This window comes from Petaurus breviceps, unplaced genomic scaffold, assembly GCF_028583685.1.
Source record: "Petaurus breviceps papuanus isolate PSGF00001 unplaced genomic scaffold, PetGlider_PUasm1.0 190, whole genome shotgun sequence".
NCBI classification, from domain to species: domain Eukaryota; kingdom Metazoa; phylum Chordata; class Mammalia; order Diprotodontia; family Petauridae; genus Petaurus; species Petaurus breviceps.
This window is the reverse complement of record NW_027185810.1, coordinates 6,667,339-6,691,129: the sequence shown is the minus strand read 5'-3', so window position 1 is coordinate 6,691,129 and position 23,791 is coordinate 6,667,339. Positions and strand designations below refer to the sequence as shown.

The following is a 23,791-nucleotide window of genomic DNA, read 5'->3' as shown; positions in this document are numbered from 1 at the left end:
TTTTTGCTTCTGTAATAAAAATAACTAGCATTTATATCATCACTTTAAGGTTTACAAAGCACTTTACAAATATTATCTCATTTTATTCTCATGACAACTCTGCAAGATAGGTACTTTATTGGCCACATTTTACAGATGAGGAAACTGAGGCAAACAGAAATTAAGTGATTGGCATAGATAAGTGCCCTTTAGGCTGGAGACAAAATGAACAGAACAAAAATGGCTAATATGTTGTTGATAAGTAGGAATTTATTAATATCCATAAGTAAGGAGAGATACTGTTGCACAGTGAATAGAAAGCTGGCCTCTCAGTCAGAAGATCTGAGTTTAAGCCCTGCCTTGATCCATACTGGTTAAATGCCCCTAGACAAATCATTTAAACTCTCAGTACCACCATAAAACTCTAAAACTACAAACTTCGATAGTACAAATCTGAATTAGTCAACCATTAAGAGGCATTTATTAAGCACTTACTATGTTCCAGTCACTGCTAGGTACCAGAGATACAAAGACAAAAATGAAACAGTCCCTGCCCTCAAGGAGTTCACATTCTATAAGGGAAGAACAATTACATATATAGATATATACAGAACAGATAGAAAATATTGGGGGGGGGGCAGTTAGAATGTGCTGGGGAAGAGGGGATCAGAAAAGAACTGATGTAGAAGATGGTACCTAAGCTGAATCTTAGTAAACTACAGATTCTAAGCAGAGCTGAGATGGGAGGGCATTTACAGATGAAGTCCTTCACTGGGAGCTCCCTACACCAAGAAAATCATAGGGGCAGTCCAGAATAAAAAGGAAGGGGACAAGAAAGCAAACTCTTAGCTCCTCTAATGAATGTATGTCCTCAGGCCCAGATGAAAAGCATCCCAAGGTACTGTAAGAACTGGTCAATACTGTTCATCAGTCAGTTACTGACCTCTGAAAGGCCTCTGAGAAAGAAAAAGGCAAAACAAGTTTGAAGAAGAGAAAATGTTGCCCTAGTGTTTTAAAAGAAGGGAAGGAAATAGGGGTTTTAAACTATAGGTCAGTAAGACTGACAGATTCTTGGCAAAACTTGAGAACTAGGAAGCAGTGTTCTCAAAGAGGCAGTACAGCTGCATGAAGAAAAAGTCTTGCCAAATTAACCTCATTCCCCTTTTGACAAGAAATACTTGACTGATAGATCAGGCCATAGCTGAGTTGGATTAAGATGTGTAAAAAGTTCAAGAGACATAACTTCTGAGTAATTACTCATTTTACTAATAATGCCAGAATTTTAATAAAAGGTCTTTGGCACTCCCGAATGCTAAAGACAATCATGGTCTCAGACTCATGATTTATATGCCCTTAGGAGAGGGGTGTTCTTGAGAGTGGTGATCAAATCTGATTGGTTAACAATTAATGAAAGAATGAATATTAAAATGAAGGGCTGGACCTATTCTAATAAACCTTGATTATCTCATTTACTTCTACATTACCCCCAGTCTTAGGCAATCTATTCAAAGAATTTATATCCCCCACCCACGCTTGGGCTTGTTGGGTGAAGCAGTAATACCCAGAATGTTAATCCTATCTTCCATCAGCCCTGTCTTTGAGAGACTGCAGAAGGAAATAGGCCTGAGGAAAAAGCTGGAGTATCTCCAATTTTAATAACTGCCTATTAATATGAGAAAGAATAATTTCTCTCATAGTTTTTAAGTAAAACAACTGAAATCTCTCATGCTATTCTTATGGAAAGGATAGAAATATATAGACTAACCAACAATGCTATCAGCTGGATTCAGGGCTGGTTAAGAGCAATTATTAATGATTCAATGTTAACCTGGAAAGGGGTCTAGAGAGGAGTGCCCCAGGGATCTATCTGTACTTGGTCCTGTGCTTTGCCACATTTTTATCAGTAACCTGGATAAAGGCATAGATTCAATTCAGTAGTTGCTTATCAAACATCTATTATGCACCAAGAACTGTGCTAGGTGTTGGGGATAAAAGGCAAGACTAAAACAGTCCCTGAACTGAAGGAGCTTATATTGTGTGACAGCTGGTATACTTATCCAATCTTAGATGTCACAAAGCTGGGAGGGGTTGCCAACAGGTTGGACAACAGTAAGGATCCAAAAAGATCTTTGAGGACTGCAATGCTGGGCCAGGTTAAATAAGATTAAAATTAATAGGGATAAGTGCAAAGTCTTACACCTGGGTTCCAAGAATCAACTATGCAAGGACAAGATGAAAAGGTATAGTTAGGCAGGAGTTGTCTGAAAAATATCTGGAGATTTTAGCAGACTGTGAGCTCAGCTAAAAAACCAGATCTGATCTAAGGTTTTATTTTAATAAAGTACAGAATCCAGGATTAGGGAGGTCATGGTGTGCTACTTTACTTTCTCCTGGTTAGACCACATCTGGGATACTATGGTCCATTCTGAGCACCAGGCAATTGATCAAGGTTCCCAAGATCATGCCATAAGAGAATTGAATGAAGAAAGTAGAGATATTTTGCCTTAAGAAATAATTTGAAGGTGGCAGGGTAAAGGGAGGGTAGAGAGGAAATAATCAACATCTTCATATACTGGGAAGGCTGTCACATGACTTATTCTGCTTGGCTTTGGGAGGTAGGGTGGGGTAGATATAGGACTTAGAAGGTACAGAGAAACAAATTTATGGTCAACGTAAATGAAAACTTCTTAATAATCAGAGCTAACAAATACGAAAAGAGCTGATTTATGAGATAGTGTCACCCCTGAATATAGAGAGACTTTCAGATAGGGGTGGATGAATGTTGGGTATTCTTGTTTAGGTATGGATTGGACTTGTTGGCCTCTGAAACCTAATCTGATTTAAAAGGACAAACATTTACTGTGTAAGACACTGTCCTAGGAATGGGGGGACAAAAAAATCCCTGTCCCCAAGGCTTGGGGGGAAGGAGAGATAGGAACAACAACTTAGCTACAATAACATAAACTGATGTATATAAATATGCTCATTCTAGCAGGAAGGAAAAAATAACAGCAACTAGGGAGATCAAAGAAGGATTCCAACAAGAGATGGCATCTGATCTAAGCCCAGAAGGAAGGGGGGATTCTAAGAGACAGAGCTGAGGAGGCAGTGCATTCCAGGGGCAGACAGAAACACACTGAAATAGGAGTTTCCATGACAATTTGCTATTTCAACCAAATTGAATCTCTCTTGGACAACTAAGGACTTTGCCATGCTTCAGGTTGATCATTCTTAACATGAACTGAACACCAAGTACTAGAGACTGTGCAAGGGAGTGAACTAAATCTGCTTTGCATTGAGCCTAGGACACATAGAGCCCAGAAATGGTTTTCTAAACTAAATAAATTCCTGATAGCAGCTTGTTGTTTTTTTGATGCTTTCATTAAAATATGCAATGCAGCCCCCCAAAATTCCTGAAGACTCCAGTTATCTAGAATGTAAAACAAAAGCCATTAAAAATAACTCCCACATAAATAGGCACCTTTAAGGGCTGGGCATAGATCCAGCCACTTTGGAAAGCAATCTGTAATTATGCAAGAAAAAGACATACAAAAAATGTTCACAACAGCACTACTTGTAACAGAAAAAAGTTAGAAACTATAAGCCTAACAAGTTAGGAAGAGCTGAACAAACTATAGTATATGAATGAAACGGAATAAGTATTATTGTGGCATGATGAAAGACGAATACAAACAGCTTAAATAAATGTATGAAGACTTGTACAAAGTAATGCACAATTACAAAAACAAAAAGAAACCAGTAACAGATAATGACCACAACTATATGAATGAACACAATTCTCAATCTGAGATCTTGACCTCTGATTCTAACAGCATGAGTGATTTTGTAATTTTCACACATGCAAACATTGGTATTAGATTACTAAAATTATAACACAACCTTCCTTTTTTTTTTTTTTACCAAATTGTAAATTACTTTTGTGTAAGGCTGCAGAGACTATTCATCACAATCATTTTCATGTTATTTTAACTTGTATTTAGGAATCAACTATAAGCTTATTGGGGTTTATGTATACTGTCACAAAAAAGTATCCAAAAAAAACTGTGCCCCTGAAAAAAAAACTATCTGTAGTGGTCAAGAAAGAGAAAATAAAGTGATGTAATAGTTACCTTTTGTGCTGCCCAAACTGTACCATCTATGGTAGTGACTTGGACGTCTTCCCCAGAATAGTCAATGGTCCGAACCTACTCAAAAGAAACAATTATGCAAAGACAAATTACTGGGACCTGAGATATGCAAGGCTTTTTAAAAAATGAATCCCAATTACTTTAGAGTAGTTGCAGACACCTAATTAGGAAGGATAATGATATTAGACACAACCTAACAGAATACATACATAATACTTTCATGGAAAAACACACCAAACAGGACTCAATACCCACATACCTACACTGTAAAAACATAAGTTTTCTATCACCTCCCAATCACCTAAAGTCCACCTGCCCTGGAAACAAATTAAATTCAACCCAAAGTAATCTACTTTTGCTAATACTCACTGGAAATTTAAGTCGAATGTCCAGTCCTTCAGCCAGTTTCTCAATTATTACAGAATACCCTGGAGTCAGAAGTGTGTGATCACCAGCAAACTGAGCAAAGAACTCATTGTGGTCCCATGAGCGAGCAGATACCTATGGAATATGGGTGAGGTAATCAACATGTTTGACTGTGAGTCAATGTAGCCATATCTGGCAAGTCCTGAAAGGAATTCATGATGGGGGAACACATGCAAAGCAACACAGGGCTCTCAAGATACCATGTAGATTAACAAAAAAGTGGATAGGGTAGGTTACAAGCCCATGAAGATTTTCATATCTTTGAAACTATTTAGAGAACTCTGCTTTTTAAAATTTTAAGATCATAGGTCACATCAGCATAAGTTAACATTTACAGGCTATACTCAAGTCATGAGACACATCCACTTCATCCAAGCACTTAAATCTTGTAATAAAAATCAGTCCATACTTGCATTGGCCTTTTCAGACTTTGATCCTAGCTTTATAGAACTTGTTTCTGGGTAAATGGGGGGTTTTAAGAGTTAATCCAGATCTAGTGAGACTCAAATACAAAATTTATCTAGTCTTTGGCTCAAGTTGACATCCAATTCTGAAAAGGTCAAAACAAGTATGAAATTACAGGGCGGGATTATCTCAAACACAATGTTTAAAGTGGACAGAAGAGGAGAAAATAAAACTAATAAAGTAGATGGAATTCATGATTAGGGTAGGGGTTAGGGTAGATAACCTTAGGTTTGTCCCAAGGGCTATGATTCTATAAAAGTAACATGAGTCATTAATGGAACTGATATTCAAGATGCAGATTTTGAATAATAAATGTTCTATCCAAGTTGATAATTTTAGCACTGTACTCTAGGTCATAGTAACAGATGCAACTAAAAACATAGCATCTTTTTTTTTTTTTAAAGCAATTGGGGTTAAGTAACTTGCTCAAGGTTACATGGCTAGGTGTTTCTGGGTGGGTGCTAAGTGTCTGAGCCCGGATTCGATCCCAGGTCATCCCGATTCTAGGGCCGGTGCTCTTACTTGCTGTGCTACCTGGCCGCCCCAAAACATAGTATCTTTAAAACATTTTGCCCAAGAATTTTATACTACATTTTACATTTAAGGATAAGCCTAACAATGATGATTTCTCTTAAAAAGAAAATTGAAATCAAAATACCATAACAATATTCAAATGTATTAGTTCTTTTGGAAGGAATCAATTGCTTTGCCTATGGTTAATTTATACAAAATAGATAAAGAAGATAAACTTGCAAGAGATATTACAGAAGAGATCAACTTAAGGCTGTAGCTTGGTATAATGGAAAAAATACTGTTGGCCTTGGAGTCACGATATGTGGATTCAAACCCAGCTCAGAAATTCAATAGTTATGACAGAATAAGCTACTTACATTTCTACCTATAAAAATGGGATGATAATAAACCCATACTACCTACATTGATAAGGCTGTTGCGAGGAAAGCACTTTGTAATCCTTAAATGTTAGATATCTTTCTAACATGTTATATAGGTGAGCATAAATAATGACATAAATAAGTCTGTGTATATGCATGTATATAAACACACAATTTCTGTGTGTATACACACATACATACACACATATGTAATGGATAGATGGCCAGCCTTAAATTCATAAAGACCTAGGCTCAAGTCCAGCCTTTGACACACATTTCCCCAACTGACCATGGCAAATCACTTAACCTTTCCATGCAAGAAGCAACTTTAGGTTAGCAAGAAGTTGCCAATAAGTGTTGGTAAAGAAATTTTGAATACCTAGTGTTCTTCAAACCAATGAAGTAACAGGTCTAGGTTAAAACATACAAGCATTATTAAACATATATGGTTATATGAATATACAGATATATGTATACACACACAGAAACTTTGACTAATGTCCTAAAACAAGTAAAATATGTGAAAATTAATTATATTTGTAATTTTTTGTATATAGTTATATTTATACTTGTACTAAAAATTAGAATCGTTTACTTTTTACATTCATGGCTCCTAACTTCATTATAACCACCAGGGCATCTCAGTAAGAGATTTCTTACACCTCTGTTTTGTTATGTAGGTAGGGATTACAACTCATTAACACCATCTCATCCTAGGGCTTGAATTTTACAAATATATATAAACTGAGTACATCTTATATTTCCTTACAGAGTCTCAGTCCTAAGCTAACAAATTGTACTCCTTTACTGAACAGAATCATAAACAAACCTCAATGAATATATTTGCTAACAGTTATTTTCTCTTGAAGTAGCTAGGTTATGCTGTGAATAGAATATCTGACCTAGAGAAGGTTCAAACCTGGCCTCAGACATTTACTGGCTGTGTGACCATAGGCAAGTCATTTAATCTTATTTTCCTCAGTTTCTGATCTGTAAAATGAGTTGGAGAAGGAAGTGGCAAACCACTCCACTATCTTTGTCAAGAAAACCTAGATATGGTCACAAGGAATGAGATACAACTAAAAACAAGTGAACAAGAACAAAAATTCAATTTTGAGTTCATATGGATTCAATTTTATAAAAAGGAAGATCTAATTTGGAGGGAGGAGAGGTAAGAAGGGGAAGGTCCAGGCCTATGATCTTATTGATGTAGGAAGTCTCAAAAGAGTAAACTACTTCTACCAAAGTGGTTAGCAACTATCCTGAAACTTGTAGTCTTAGGAAGTTATTTGTTAGAGGAGAAACGTGAACCCATGTGCTCCTGACTCAGAGGCTCTCTAATCACCATTCCATGGTGCTTCTGATTTTGACCAACTCCCACTTTTTTACAACCCCAAGCCCACCTGATTTAGGTTGCTGCCACATGCATATTCCAAGTTGCTGAGATGAAACTGAAGCACTTGTTCCTCTAGCTCACTGAACTGGACGCCAGATTCCTGAATAAAGGCCTTATAGATTTCCTGGATCTTTTCTGCAAAGAGAGATACCAAGGCAAGAGAATTTTTAAATTTTCTTACCCAATTCCTCAGATTCCCCTCCTGACTGAACTGAGGCACATTGAACTCGACAAAAGGGAAAAACAGGGTGTTCTTTAGAAAGCACACATGTAACAAGTTTTCATTTCCTGAGAAAGGAAAGATGAGCTTTTAAAAAATAATTTTTATTTCATTAAATATTTCCTAATTACATGTAAAAAAATTTTTTTTAAACTCTGAGTTCCAAATTCTCTCCCTCCCTCCTCTAGAAACAAGCACTTTAGATCTCAATTATACATGTAAGGTTAGGCCAAACATATTTCCCTATTAGCCACGTTGCAAAAGAAAACACAAACAAGGTAAAATAAGAAAAATAAAAAAGTAGAAAAAAGTGTGCTTTAATTTGCATTTGGAGTTCTTCAGTTTTCTCTCTAGAGAAAGACAGCATTTTTTATCATGAGTTTGGGATTGTTGTGGATCACTGTACTGATTAGAGTAGCTAAGACTTTTATAGTAGATCATCCTTATAATATTACAATATAATATTATACTGTATATAATGTTCTCCTGGTTCTGCTTACTTCACTTTGCATCAGTTCATTTAAGTCTTCCCAGGTTTTCCTGACACCATTCCCTTTCTTCATTTCTTACCGCACAATAGTATTCCATCACAATCGTATACCATAACTTATTCAACCATTCCCCAACTGACGGGCATCTCAGAAATTTCCAATTCTTTGCCACCACAAAAAGAGCTGCTATTAATACATTTATACATAGAAGTCCTTTTCCTTTTTCTTTGATCTTTTTGGAATGCAGAACTGTAGTGGTGTTAATGGGTCAAAGGGTATGCACAATCTTATAGCACTTTGGATCTAGTTCCAAATTGTTCTCCAGAATGGTTGGAAAAATTCACAACTTCACCAGTAGTGTACCTATTTTTCCATATCCCCTCCAGCATTTGTTATCTTCCTTTCCTATCATATGAGTTAACTTCTGGGTATTTTTAAAGTTCAGGAACACATAATTACTCTATTTCAAAAAGATTTCTATGCCAAATAGTGTGCTGTACTGGTATTCAAAGACAGAAATTAAATAGTCCCTGAACTCATGGAATTTACATTCCATTCAGAAAAACAACATAAAAAATATGGTCATTTATAAGGATTACCTGGTTAACATGCATAAAATTATCAATTTTTAATAAAAATGTTAATATCCAATACCATTTATATATCATAAAGAAAGAAACTCAAGCCTGCTATTATAAGAACTGAATATTGAGAAGACTCATCTCCCTCATACCTCCTAGAGGAACATCTTGTAGCTGAGTCTTATCTTTCCTCCACTCAGAAACAACATCCAAAATGGCATTAAAGTGGAAGTCCATGCGCTTATCAATAGTAGGGTCAGTGATTCTTCCACTTTCCTGGATCAAGTCACATCTTTCTCCAAGTTTGTGCATTTGGATGCCAAGCTTCAAAACAATGAGAATGAAAAACATGGATATTTTTATTGGAAAAAAATTATCGTTTTAAATCATCACAAAACAAAAAAAAAAAATCCTAAGATCCTAACACTTTATGTCACAAATTAGAAGAACCCATAGTTCTACAGCTTCTACTCAGGGATGGTAGGTCTCTGTTAAGACTTGTTTTCATTTATTCTTTTATAAAACTAAAAATTATAAATATTGTACACTCAAATAACAGCTAAACAGCATTATTTACTGAAAGGACTCAAAAAGAAGGTAAAAAAGATTTTATTTTATTTTTTTAAGCAATTGGGGTTAAGTAACTTGCTCAAGGTTACACAGCCAGTTATTTCTGGGTGTGGTGCTAAGTATCTGAGCCCAGATTCGATCCCAGATCATCACAACTCTGGGGCCGGTGCGTCACTGAGCCACCTGGCCACCCCCTAAGCAATTGGAGTTAAGTAACTTGCTCAAGGTTACACAGCCAGGTGTTTCTGGTTGGGTGCTAAGTGTCTGAGCCCAGTATTCGATATCCAGGTCATCCTGGACACTGGAGCCGGTGCTCTTACTCGCTGTGCTACCTGGCTGCCCTGGTAAAAAAATATATTAAAGTCACACTCAAAGACCTCAGATATTAACCAAGGGTTTCTGTAAGGTGAATTTGAGTGTTAGATATACATGGCTCTCTCATCCTTCATAACACTAGTTACAACTGGTGTAGCCTTCTACACTTAGGGTTATATTTACACACCAAGGCATAACACACCAATCAGAAAAGAATCGGGAAAACTTCCTATTGTCCACAACTGAGAGCATCTAGAGCATCCCCATGCTTTTGAACTCCTATATATATATATATGATTTTATGATGAATGGCTTTCATCCTGATACTATCTCCACATGAGAAGGAATAGCCAAAAACTGTCAGGTTGAGGAAAATACTTGGAGAAGTATGTTACAGTTGTATCATGGAAAGAGTATAGCTTGGGAATCAGGAGAACTGGTCCTAATCTTGGTTCTATCACTGATTGTTTGACCACAGGGAAGTCATTTAACCCTCCAGCTCTCAGTTTCTTGCTCTGTAAAATGAGGAGGTTGAACCAGATACTTTAAGTCCCTTTAAGCTCAAGCAGACTACAATTCTATAAAAAAAATTTTTTTAAATAACATTAGGGTCACAGTACAGCATCACACTTCCTATGGCTCTTTAGTAGCTCACATTTACAGAATGCTTTAGGAATTACAAAGTGCTTTATGTATATTACCATTTGATCCTTATAACAAGCCTGTGTTTATGCTGTTATTACCCCCTCAGTTCACAGATAAAGAAATAAACTGAGATAGGGTCTTGCTGAGGATCAAACAACTAGGAAATGTTTAAGGTAGGGTACAAACCAAGTTCTTCCTGGCTTCAAGTCCAATGCTCCAGTCACTACCATGCTGTTTAATCAATATTAACTGATGCTAAATCAATTTTCTCTACCTTTATATTCTTCTCTCTTTCTCTCCCCCCTCCTCTTGTTCTCTTACCTCCTCTCTCTCTCACCTCTCCCTCTCATATATAAACACACACTGAAGTTCAAAATTAACAAAATAAATATTTAAGGAGATCTTTTTTATAGATCTTCAAAAAAAATCTGGTGTAGCCTTCAAAGATATTAAAAACCTTGAAAAATGAAACTTAGGTTTCATTTTAGTACATCCACTTAGGACAGCATCACAAATACTCCTTTTTTAAATACTAGGAGGGAAAAAAAATAAATTATTTCAGTAGTCAAAGTTTGCTTCCATATAATGGAAAATAAAGTCAAAACACATAAGATTCCTGAAATACTATTCTTTCCCTTAGTTATAGTACAGCTGTCTTAGAGAAACCCACTTGCTCACACATTAGGGCTATAGGGTTGTTTATACAGCCATTGACAATCTGAGCTCCTCTTCCAACTGTGACTCCTTTAAAGGATTTTTCATCCCAGACTCGTCCACCAATCCTGTCTTTGGCTTCTAGGACGATCACCTGCATAAACACATAATTTAGGTAGCAAAAAATGATGTTATTGTTACTGCAGCTTATCCTTCTCCCTGTGCCCCTCAGCCTCCCACCCCCACCCAAGTCTCCCTCATTGTACATGGATTGTACCTCAGAATGAGGTTTTTAAATGAATATAACAAAAATAAACAGGATTACAAAGGGAAACAGTTATCGTGAAATACAGTTAAGTTAAATACAGCTGAAGGTAAATAAGTTCAGTAATGTTGCTCAGCATTCAGCATTCTGTTGTTGGTAAAGAAAGGATTTGAAAAGGAAAGCAATTTCACCTAGTTAAAAAATAATTATATTTCTAGCCCTGAGAAAACCAAAAAGCCTGGAATAAATGACTCAACTACTCATTGTTTCAGTTTCTCCCCTAGTATATCCCTTTCAATTCAAATCCAAGGCATAATATGATGGTTAACAAGAGAAAAATGGAACATATTTCAAGGGTCTCTCTAAACACTACCTTTTATTCATATATACTATTGTTAAAGCTTATTTTTTTCAAGATACAATTTTTCCAACTGAATATTAACTATTCAACTTAGTTTCCATTTACATTATTTTTCAACTTTCTCAAAGTTTAACGAGCTTAAGATATTAATATTTCCAAACAGTTTTATGTCATACTCATATAATAAGGATGACTAACACTTGTCATCCCTTCATAAATTTACATTTATCATACTATTTCTCCAAAAGTTTCCACCAGGTGAAAAGAAGTGACTAGACTATGGTACTGGAATCCAAATGATTTAGGTTTTTCATTGTGATGATTAGCTGATATCAGCACATTTTTCCATATCATGTTTCCCCTTTTCTATTTAGCAACAAGGACTTGTTGTTGGGTTCTCTTTCCTTTAAGGATTCCAATCCCAGATGTCTGAATGCTTCCTAAATTGCTCAGGACCATCCACACCACTAAAAATTTTTATAAAGTTTATTGGATCCTCTGTAAGGGTTATTAAACATAGGATTCAGGAAATTGCTTTAAAAAAAAACTTAATTGTCTCACTATAACTGGTTTCCTTTGTAACCCTGTTTATTTTTGTTACATTCATTTAAAAACCTCATCCTGAAAAAATGGATACACAAGCTTCAATAGACTGCCAAAGGGGGCCATCACACACAAAAAAGTTAAGAATCTCCACTCAACTGATTCGCTCTATGAAATCTTTTCCCTCATAACTAGAATGAGTCCTTACTTAAGCAGATTTCTTCCTTATCCCCAAATACATAGTTTGGCAAAGTAATAAAACTCTTGCAGGATAGGTACCTCTGGACCCACATCTTGACACTTTCTCCCCTGAGAGTAGACAATCCTCATTGCCCCATCTTCTTTCTTTGCTCACCACAAAAACATTTTTCTAGTCTCAAGGTCCCTGCCCTGGTAATTAGGGGCACAGACATCACTCAGCTATCTTTCATACCTACTTTATACAGATCCCTTTAAACTCCTGACTCCATGGAAATATGAACAGCATGAACTTCAAAAAGTTGTCTCCCAAAATCTGGGGTTTAGGTGTGTCCTCCTCAAATATAAGCAAGTATGATTAAATCACAAAAATTGAAGACCCAGAAGCTAATATTGCCCAAATCATTCATTCTCATAAAGAGATTTTTTTAAGCAACAAACTTCCTGCCTGAGTCCAGCACTGATCTTTCTATGCCAGCTACAACATGCTTTAACAAATGGCATTCAATTAAATCAAGTAAAAGTCTCCTAACCATATTTATGAATGCTTTTTTCCTCTCTTAACCTCTTAAGAAAAAAAAATGTGGGGAAATATATCTTTTAATCTGACAAGAATCTTTAGGTTATAAATAGAATGTCAGAGCAAGTATTTGTTTCTCCTAGAATAGCCTTTCAGCAAACATTTATTATATGCCTGTGTGTAGACCACAATCCTAGGTGTGTTGAGATTTGCCCTTATAGGTCTCATAGTCTAAAATGTGGCTAACATGTAGACATGAAGAAATAACTTGTTAGGACAAAATAAGTCAGAAGTGCATTAAAGAGTTGCAAATCAAAGTGTTATGTGAGGGTAAAGGGGAAAACATTGTTACTGACTGGGGAGGACACAGAGACAAGTAATAGCTTTAAGAAGATGGTATTTGATATGGTTTTTAAGTATGAGTAGGAATTAAACAGGTGAAAAGGAAGAAAGAAATTGCAAACATAAGGAACAATAAAGGAAAAGGCAAGAGTGATCAACTGGAACCAAATTTTTCCCAACTCTAAGTCCAGCATTCTAATCACTATGGCATAATGCCTCTAAGGCCTCTAGAAGTCTAAAAGTATTTCTTCAAAATAATGACAATTTTTATTTCTCATAAACTTTATTTTGATAATTAAATCCACCTTATATAATATGTCTTTATTGGGACTAAGCAGCTGTCAATATTGTTAATATTTACATTCTCCATACAGACAGAACAAATCTCTAATGCCTTCAGAAAAAGCAGTCAAAAGGCCACTTTATCCTCCAGATATTTCTAGTGCTGCATTTTAAGAGTTCCTTACCTTAATTCCAAAGTTGTGCAATTGCCTAGCAGCTGCTAATCCTGATGGACCAGCCCCAACAATAATAACTGATTTCTTTAAAAAAAAGAAAAAGAAAAAATTCAAAAAAGTTGCACAATTACAGACTGAAAATACTGCTACACAGTTCCTTCACCTCCATCTTCTGTAATCTCTCATGAATCTATTTTCCTTTTGCAAATGCTATCCTAAACTTTTCTATTAACCACTCCCTCCCCTACTCTCCCACTTATGGTTTGGGGAAAGAATGCTTGCCATTTCCTTCTCTGGAGGGATTACTCACTCTATGTTGTTCTTTGTAATGGACAAACTTAACTTTTCTCCAAGATCCACATGACCTATCAATGTTACTATCAGTAATCGTACATTAGTAATATTTATCATTATTTGCATTATAATAACAAATAAATATTATTTTAAGGGTTTCAAAGGCTTTTACAAAGATTCTCTCATTGGATCCTGCAAACCACCCAATAAGGCAGTTGTTATAGCCACTATCATCCCCATTTTACAGATGAAGAAACTGAGTTATAGAACAGCTAAGTGACTATTAGCAGTACTGGTATCATTGTTATAAACTATAGTCACCTACATTGTGGTAGTCTTTTGGGAGAAGATGCTGGCCAGGGCTCACAGACAAAACCCCAGTATTGATCAGACCCTTTCTTGTCATAAAATAAAGTATCCTCTCCGCTTCGTGAACACATCTAATGCGCACAAGGCCTCGGACGATAATGTGATGAGTGCATTTCTGAGGGGTAAGTGCTTCCTGTGTTTTGGAACAAAATAAAACTGTTAAAGCAATTAAATATTTCATGGTAGTGAATGCCCATTAGTTACCAGCTAGCCAGCAAGAATAAAGAGATATAGGAGTCGGTATTTTATCACAAAAAGTTCCCGAAGACTCATTCTTTTCCTCCAAAAAAATTATCACTGTGTAAGTGGTATAGCATCTAAGAGCATAATATGTCCCTGATTCCCTATTTAGTTTTTAAAAAGTCACCACAGAAATTATTCGCTGCCTATCTGTAGAAGGAGCATGTAAACTTGTGCCCATGTGACTGAGAAACAGAAAGACATCTGTGAGGTATGGGATCTGCTCTTAGTGAAGACTTAATCAGAACTAATCACCAATGTAAATCCAAAAGCATTTTTCAAAAGCAAAATGTGGAGATCATATATTTGGATGCTGTCATCCTTCCTCCTACTTCATCACTGTGATAGACAGCATGGTCATACCTCAAAATTCTAGAGACAAATGAGAGGTAGGACGGCATGGTGGCTTAGGGGAGTGGACTGGGAGTAAAGACCTGCAGAGGCTCAATTTCTGGCTGCAGTATATACTAGCTATGTGACTTTGAATTAGTCACAATCTCTGTCTCCAGGCAACTTCCTCCAACTTTCTCTTTACTTTTTTCTTTATCACTACCCCTCCTCCCAAATCCCCCCAATGGCAGACCATGAGCAAGTACAAGAGGAAGGTAGAAGTGTGTTAATTGAATGGAAAGATGTGGCCAAATAGGCCTGGGACTGGTTATGGAAGACCGGTAAAAAGTATAGTCACTTAAAAACTGTGTTGAGCAAAGTTTTTAAAAATGTTTAAAAGTCCTCAGTGTGTTTCGATCATCTTCATTATCACAGGACATTTCTAACGTGCGCTACTAAGCAGGTACAGCAGAATCTGTACAGTCAGTCTGAAAAGCTCAGAACACTTTCAAGCAATTTTTTTTCCTAATAAAAAGTGAGGAAAACATCAATATCCTGAATCTAACTGCCCAAAAGCAAAAGAAAAAAAACCAAGCAGGTATTTTAGTAGATGATCAAATCACTACCTGAAAATATTCATTAAAGAATGAAAAAATTTTTAAAAAGCAGAATACAATCGAGCATGCATAGCTCTGTTATACCTATATAAAAATATGTGCATGAACAAACATCTGATGAAAGGATCTAATACACAGTAAATTTTAATGCCTGTTTGGATTTCTTTTCCTGCAAACTGAATAAATTCATAGTTAATTCTGACCACTCACATACTGGACAAGAATTACAGATAATTCTATGTTGTTTCAAGGGCCTAAATTAATGTACATTCAGTATAACAACCATAACTTAACTATTATTCTGATCATTTCTGAAGTCACTTGAGTGATCAAAAGACATTCCAACAGGACCACTGGAGTACTTATTTAATCAAGTTTACATTTAGGAGAAAAATCTGACAAAGTCAAGAATTTCAGCCCTTTTAAAAGTTTGTATTCCCTCCTATTTAGCTTCACAGCCTTCTGATGAGATTTTGTGTTTTACAGATCAACAAGCTGTAATGGGAATGCAAATTTGGAAGATCTTCCCTGCCCCTAGGCTAAAATGCACCTGAAGCCTGGGGAGGGAGGCTTGTTTTTCAGTAGATACTTCTTGATTGGCTAGTGAATCAATAAGGTTGTTACATTCTCTGAGCCAGGAGAAGGCTATATAAGCCCTGATGTATAGCTTTGTTTTGGGACTCACTTTGAGAAGTGTTCTGTGATTTGATCTGAATTCTGGGAAGCCGTTGTTGGGAGTCCCCCGGCTTTGAAAAACCCAGAATGTGGAAACCCAGATGTTGACTGGGTATGGATGTAATGGTTGGACAGTTTGGAAATCTGTCTACTTGATGTTTCTGTCTTGATAATTATGCCTGTATACTTTGAGGTTCAGGGTGCTGACCTTTTCTCCCGAACAAGGTAAACGATATATGTCTGGCTGATTAAAGTAAGCTTGTTAACCCATTTTGAGTTGCTTTCCTTTAACAAAGCAGATCCAAGAACCTGTGGTAGCTGCAAACCCTGAGGACGCTTGGGGTGCTTGCTGCTACACAAGCTGATGCCCCAAAAGATCAGGTTACTTACCCAAGGTCAGACAGAGATATGATTAGACTCTTGGTCTCCTATCTCCCATTCTTGTGTCCTTGCCACTACATAATGCTGCCTCCAGGGTTACCTGAAGAGTGGGGACCATCTCTCCTATTTCCACTATACCTTGCAAAGCAGGACCCTACACCTTGGAGATGTCTCCCTTATTCTGTGACCAGTCAAGTTTTCCTCTTAAAGAATCCAAAGGTCCATGTGGAGATAGCATCAACTTTCCTTAGACATACACAACCCACACCACATAGACATACTGATATATGGATACATATATATGTAATATGTACTTTCATATATATGCATACACACATGTAGATCTATGTATGCTTACATATACATGCACAAACATGTACATCTATCCATGAATGTGTGTGTGCAGAAACACACACACACTCTTATATCCATGTGCATATGTGTTCTAACTACTGTACAACAATGCCAATCTTGCTTACTTTGCAATTAGTATACCACAGAGCAAGGATGAGGTTTCTCAAAGCCAAATACATGGTGGGGTCCCGTGAATATTCTGGGAACTCATAGAGTTCATCCAGTTCCATCACGTCTGGCCTCACACAAAGGGCTTTTCCACATTCATTGGGCTGGTAGAAGGGCTGGAAGTACTCGTTCATCCCAGGAACTGAGAAGACAAATGGAAAGTAAGTCTCACATCTCATTAACAATAGGTAATTTTGATCAATCAACAAGCATTTATTAAACACCTATTATGTACCCAGTACTGTGGTAGGCACCCAGGATACAAAAATAAAAGCAAAATCAGTCCCATCCATAAATTACATTCTACCAGAGGAGACAGTGTGAGTGTGTGTGTGTGAGTGTGAATGTGAGTGTGAGTGTGTGTATGTGTCTGTATAAAATAAATATAATGCAATTTGATGGGAAAGGGTACTGGCATCTGGGGGAATCAGAAAAGGCTTCATATAGAAGTTGGCACTCAAATTGAGTCTTTTTTCCCCCAATTCAATTAAAAAATGTTAAGTGCCTTCAAAGAAAGGGGTACCATGCCAGGTGCTATGGATACAAGAACAAGAGTCAGACTTGAAGAGACTCACTTTCTATTAGCCAGTTAATTTCTTTGTCCTTCAGCTTAGGATCATAGATCTAGAAGGAAACTCATGCCATCTCCAGCCCCTTCATTTTACAAACAAAGAAACCAACATTGAGCTAAGTCTAGAAGGCAACTAGGGATTCTAAAGTGGGAGGGATGGAGTGTACTACAGGAATAGGGGATGGCTGGGTATATAATTCTGAAAGCCTGATACTCAGACTTGACCCTGAAACCCTCTCATGCACTAAAGACGTGAAGGAAGGAGGCTCACTTCTAAATTTTATTTTATTTTATTTTATTTTATTTTAAAGGTGGTGTTTTTTGTTGTGAATTTATACTAAAGTCACTTTTCCTTAGGCCCTATTTCCAATGAACTATGAACCTTCCTAATAAAAACTAACATTTAATCAAAACCGAATGACCATCTGATAAAGTACATTTCACATTTGTAGTTCCCCCACTCTCTACTGGGGAGAGGGAAGGATGTGTCATTATCAGTTCTTCAAGACTCCCATGCCTACATTTATACCACAGGGCCTCTGTGATTTGGGAAGCACCAACACTCAAGGAGGAAGTTAGGATGCCTTGCATCAGTCATGTCAAACTCAGATTCCTGAAGCCATATGCTGACTTAGAAAACCAAAAATTTACATCATCTAAGCTTTATTGTAATTTTACTTATTTTGTTATATATTTCCCAATTACATTTTGATCTAGTTCAGGCTTTATATAGGAATGTTACAGGGGACTGTTTGACACCACTAACTTAGAAGCCACATAAAATTGATTTGTTTCATTAGCAAGAAAGCTGGCCATTATATAGGAAGGAGAAAGACAAAAGATAGTTTTCCCTTTATAATTCCACTCAACTGACAATGTCCCGAAAAAAGACTTCTTCCAGTGTCAGTGTCTAAGAACATGGTCCCCAAAACTGCTCAGGATTTTTTTCCCTAAGATAGGCCATCATAAGAAAGCTACACTAAGTTCATAAGAAACATGATTCAAATTATGCATAATCAAATCCAGAAAGTTAGATGCAACTTATCAAACTTGTTCCAGTTAAAAAGGAAATCTTTAAATTTTTATGATTCTCTTGCTTTCAAAAGAAAAGGGGAGGAACAGGAGGAGGGCATGTTGACCTAGGGGAACACTTCTTACCAAACACACCTGGAACAGTCTTGTACTGCTCTACCTTCTCAGGGCTGACTTCACTGTGGTCTCGATTGGTGCTGGTGCAGGAGGGGCTCATGCCCACACAGTCAGGATAATAGGCAGATAGTAAAGGTGCAGCCACACTATCTTTCAGAAATGGAGGAATGATAAGCATGGAATACCACCAGTGATTAGACACTTCTGAGACTCTCTGAGGTGGAGATGAGAGGAAAGCAAGATGGGAAGGGAAAGAAGAGTTAGGAATATCAAGGAGGCAGAAGAAAGAAAAGACAAAATATAAATAAATTCAATAAGGCTAAAATATTTTTCTTCATTTCACATTATTTTTCCCCTTCTTTTCTTATTCCTCATTTTCCCCACTAAGACTTTGGCAATATTACAGATCTGAAATCTTAAAGTATAGGATTTGTATCAAATATGGCTTCTCATACTCAAAAGACTAAGTTTTTCAACCAGGAATTATGCTAAGTGATGGGCATATAAAGAAAAAACTGTCCTTGCCTTAAAGGAGCTTACATTCTAATGTAATCTAATGCACGGTATAACTGAAACATCATCCATTAGGTAATTTAAGAAGTATTACTTTCCTTTCCACCAAGCCTACATTTTAACCTTTTATTGTAACATAAAAGCCACTTTGATTTTAAGATAAGAACTGAACTCTAGATACTGGGCATTGGACACAACATGCTAAATAACATTCTAATCCATTTTTAATGCTTCTGGTCAAAGGTTAATGGAAAGTTTCAACCACAATAGGCTTCAGAAAGAGATTTTAAAAATACAGACCAAGCAAAATTAACCAGTTCCCAGAACACATAACATTGTTCCATACCAGATTTCATCTACGGAAGTCAAGATACAAGTGCTTTGTCTGACATATCATTTGCCAGAGATTTTAAAATAGCTAGCAAAACAGAAACAAAAACAAAAAACTCTATGTCAAAAATAAATCTATATCAGAGAAACACACCTTTTTTGATACTGATCTTTAAATACGGCAAGTCAGGGTAAACCCAAGAAATATCTGTTGTAGTTTTAAAATAAACTGAGCAAAATAGAAGTAGTAGTCACAACAGCCAGCAATTTGAAACAGAGTGCCACCAAGGCTTCTCAAAGTTTTAGAAAGGCAAGATTAAATAAGATGCTCTTTCATAGTCACTTCTGATAAGTCTTTGTTGTATTTTTCAGTTGTTTTCAGTTATGTCCAACTCTTCTTGACCTCATTTGGGGTTTTGGGGTTTTTTGGCAGATACTGGAGTGGTTTGCCATTTTCTACTCCAGTTCATTTTACAGATGAGGATACTATGGCAAACAGGGTTAAGTGACTTGTCCAGGATTCCACAGCTAGTAAGTATCTGAGGTCACATTTGAACTCAATAAGATGAGTCTTCCTAACTCCAGGCCAGGCACTCTACCTATTGTACCATCTAGCTGCCCAATAAGTCTATACCACAAAAAAAAAAAAGATATATCATCATGGATAGAGGAGATTGTTGGTTCTCAATTCAATAAGCATTTGTTATAAGGTCCTACTATGTGCTTGGTGACCATGAGACAAGATCAAAAAAAAAGCAGCCCATGCCTTCAAGAAGCTTATGTTCTATTGAGGGGGAAAACCATACATACCTAGAAATTGAAGTACAAACTATAAATCTATACAAAGTAATTTCCAATGGAAGAGAACAAGAGGAATCATTATAGACTTTCTGTAGCACATGGCATCTGAGGTGAGCTTTGAAGAAAGATATGGATTGTATAAAGCAGAGATGAGGAAGGAATAAATTCCATGCCTGGTTGATATAGCCTGTACAAATGTATGAAGGATGGGATGGGCACGTGGTACCCTGAGAAAAGCAAGGTAACCAGTTAGACTACGACATAAACCATGGGAAAGAGAGAAATGTATAATAAGCCTGAAAGGTAGGCTAGAGTCAGAGGAGTTTGGATTTTATCCTACAGGGAAGGGGGAACTGCTAGAAAATTTACTTGGGTAAGAAAATGAAATGTTCAGCTATATGCTTCAGGAATATCACTTGGGTAATCGTGTGGAAGATGAGTTGGAGTGGAAAGAGATTTGAGGTAGGGAAACAAATAAACAGGCTATTATAATATCCCAGGCAAGAGATGAGGGCATTAACTAGGTTTATGGCCATGTGAGTGGAAGACAGAGGTGGGAGATGTGTTATGGGGACAGACTTAGGAACTGATTGGACATGAAGAGGAAAGAAGAGTGACGAAATAAGGCTGACTACAAGGTTGCAACAATGGGTGACTAGAAAAATAGTGGTATAATCAATACAAAGAACTTACGGAAAGAAGGGAGTTTACGGGGAAGGGAAGATATTGAATTGTTTTAGATGTGCTGAGTTTGAAAGGTCTATGGGACATTCAGTTGTAGATGTCCAATATGTAGTCCCAAAGTGATCTGAGACTAGAATTCAAGAGAAAGACTGATGCTGGATACTAAGACTCAGGAATCATTTGCATAGAGATGATAGTTGAACCCATGGAAGTTGATGAGATCAGCAAAAAAAGAAAGAGAAGATGGACCTTTACAGAGATCTGGGTTACACTCACCAAAAGAGAATGGGACACAGATAATGATCTTGAAAAGGAGAATGAGAAAAAATGGACAGATGGACAGAATTTAAAAAGAATAATGTTAGGAAAACTTAGGGAAGAAAAGGCATCCAAGAAGTACATCAAATGCCACAGTGAGATGAGGAATTTATTGATAAGGACTGAGAAAGGGCCATTGGAGTTGACAACATGTAAGTGTTAACTTTAAAGAGCGACTTCAGTTGAGTGATAAGGCTACAGAATGGAGGGAATAGAGACAACTTTGTCCAATTTGGCTGTGAAAAGGAAGAGAGAGAATAGAGATAGTAGCAGCAAGTGAAAGTCTGAAGAATAGGGTAAACACTGGCACATTTAAGAGCAGAATGGAAGGAGCAATGGAGAAGCAAACACTAAAAATTAAGGAGAAAGAGGGGATGACCAAAATAGCAAACTCAAGAAGACAATGGGAGGGGCAGGGAGGACAGCAAGAGCACAGAGTGACTAGTGTCTGCAAGGACTAGAATAAGAGTTTTTTAACCTTTCATGGGTCATGTACCCCTATTGGAATCTGGTGAAGCCTATGGACTCCTTCTCCAAATGTCTGTTGTCTATATTCATAATGAAAAAATTGCTAAATTTCAGTGAGAGGTTACTATATACAAATATGAAATTTTTTTCCCATTCAAGTTAATAAGACCTTCTGAAAAATATCCAAGAACCTCAGCATAAGAGCCCCTGTAAAAAAGCAAAGTAAAAGACTGGGAGATGGTGTTAAGGTAACTTAAAATAGAGAATTGGAGAAAAGAGGGTACTCATGATACATGACCTTCTTTTTTTCACTGAAGTGTTTTGTGAGATCCTCTGCTGAAAGGGAGGAGGAAGGATGTTATGGATGGCTTAAGGAGAGATAAGAAGGTTAGAGCACTCACTTAGTGGAATGGGATACAGTCATCCAGAGACAAGTAAAATGATTGCTGTATATAGCAGTAAGGATCCAACTGAGATTACATAATAAATTTGAGATTACTTAATTGTGGCTCCAATAATCTTGGTTGTATGACTTCTTCTATCAACCAATAAAGAAAATGGTAGACATAATACAGGGTTGGTGTTTAGAAAGGGAAAATTGGCAAGAAGACAAGAAAACAATAGACAATGGCAGAGAATAGTGTAAGATTTAACTCTAAAATCAAGATTTTTAAAGGAGATAGTAGGTCCAGAGCAGAAGTGATAATATGAGAACGCAGAAGTACAAAGGAGCTAAAAGTGGTGGTAAGGATGGAGAAGAGAGTAGAGAAGGATAACGATTAAGGAGTGGCTGAAGTTATAGTCAGATAAGGAATATCAGAATAATGGATAATGGAGGTGGAACAAATGGGTGGATGTTAAGCTCAAAGATATGGCTTTCCCACAGTTTTCTGAGGAAGAAGGGGGAAGACACAGATCAAAGAAATAGGAAAATCTGATGAATAGAAAAACAAGGGTTTTTGAGGGGATATCAGCATATAAACTGAAGCCCTCAAGTATAAAGGAAAGGGTCAGGTCTCAGGGACTAAGCCAACCGAGTATAAGCTCCTGCAGGTCTTAAACTTTGAAAGGCTTTGACTCTATGCCCAAGGTGTGTCTGCATCCAAGAATCAGCCTAGCCAAATCTGAAGAAGCTAATTAATAGGGGATTGGACAATAGGCAATGCATTTTTATTCAGGCATAGCAACAAAAGAAGGCCATCTACTAAAAAGGGTACAATAATGGGAGGTATTCACACAAATGAAATCACAGGTCCCTGCCAGCCAATCAAGAAATGTTTATCAAAAACCTAATCATGCCGTTAGCTCTCAAAAGTGGCCAGAGAATACAAAGGAATTGATTAAGGCTAAAGAAGCCTTAAACAGCTTAAAGCCCCATTCTTATGGTTCCACACCTTGATAGAACACAATTGTGACTAGAAGTGAGGAAGACCAAATGTCTCATTTAGGGCCATATCACAGATGTAGATTCTATGGTGCTGAAAAGTATTCGACTTCTGCTTAGTTTAAAGCTTCTAGAGTTCTGTCCCCCATCCTATAAAGCTCTGTTAAGAAACAGTTTTGTGGAATTTCTAATTCTAAATCACATACCTATTACTAGTTTCACAAAGAATTTAGGTAGTAGTTTTGCTATGGAAAAGATTTAGCAATAGATAAAAGATGAAAGCCACCTCTTGAATAAAAGAATTTCAATATATCTCTGCTAAGTTCTTGCTTTTCCTAGTCCTCCAACCATTATCAGTTCAACCACTGACCTAATTAAATCTGGTACATGTAGAGTGAAATAGCCATACAAATGATGTATTCTACTACTATACAAATCCCACTACAGTTTGGGATTAACAGTAATTCTAAATTTTAAAGCACTGAAATTTATGATTAAATTTTAAAAACCTGAAATTTTTATTGAGGCAATCAGGTTGTATGGCACATAGGAATCATGGTATGGTTCATTTACTTTGGGGCTTCCTACAGACAGTCAAGTAAAGAAGTTAGATTTCACCAAAATGAACAGATATAGCTGCAATTGGCTAGATGCTAGTTGTTACAACTGGGCAGA

General features: G+C 36.8%; 1 protein-coding gene across 2 annotated transcripts in view; it reads right to left on the bottom strand.

Moving 5' to 3' along the window:
- Positions 1-23,791, bottom strand: part of KDM1B (lysine demethylase 1B) — a 51,388-nt gene that overhangs the window by 18,936 nt on the left and 8,661 nt on the right. Inside the window, exons 9-17 of one of the 2 annotated variants that reach the window (XM_069092479.1) lie at positions 18,628-18,832; positions 16,856-17,040; positions 14,090-14,266; positions 13,480-13,554; positions 10,800-10,937; positions 8,752-8,923; positions 7,315-7,442; positions 4,497-4,628; positions 4,110-4,184 (exon numbers count right to left, since the gene is read on the bottom strand). In XM_069092479.1, the coding sequence (XP_068948580.1) occupies positions 4,110-4,184; positions 4,497-4,628; positions 7,315-7,442; positions 8,752-8,923; positions 10,800-10,937; positions 13,480-13,554; positions 14,090-14,266; positions 16,856-17,040; positions 18,628-18,832 (1,287 nt within the window). The remainder of the gene's footprint in view (positions 1-4,109; positions 4,185-4,496; positions 4,629-7,314; positions 7,443-8,751; positions 8,924-10,799; positions 10,938-13,479; positions 13,555-14,089; positions 14,267-16,855; positions 17,041-18,627; positions 18,833-23,791) is intronic. The other variant, XM_069092480.1, reaches the window with a different exon arrangement.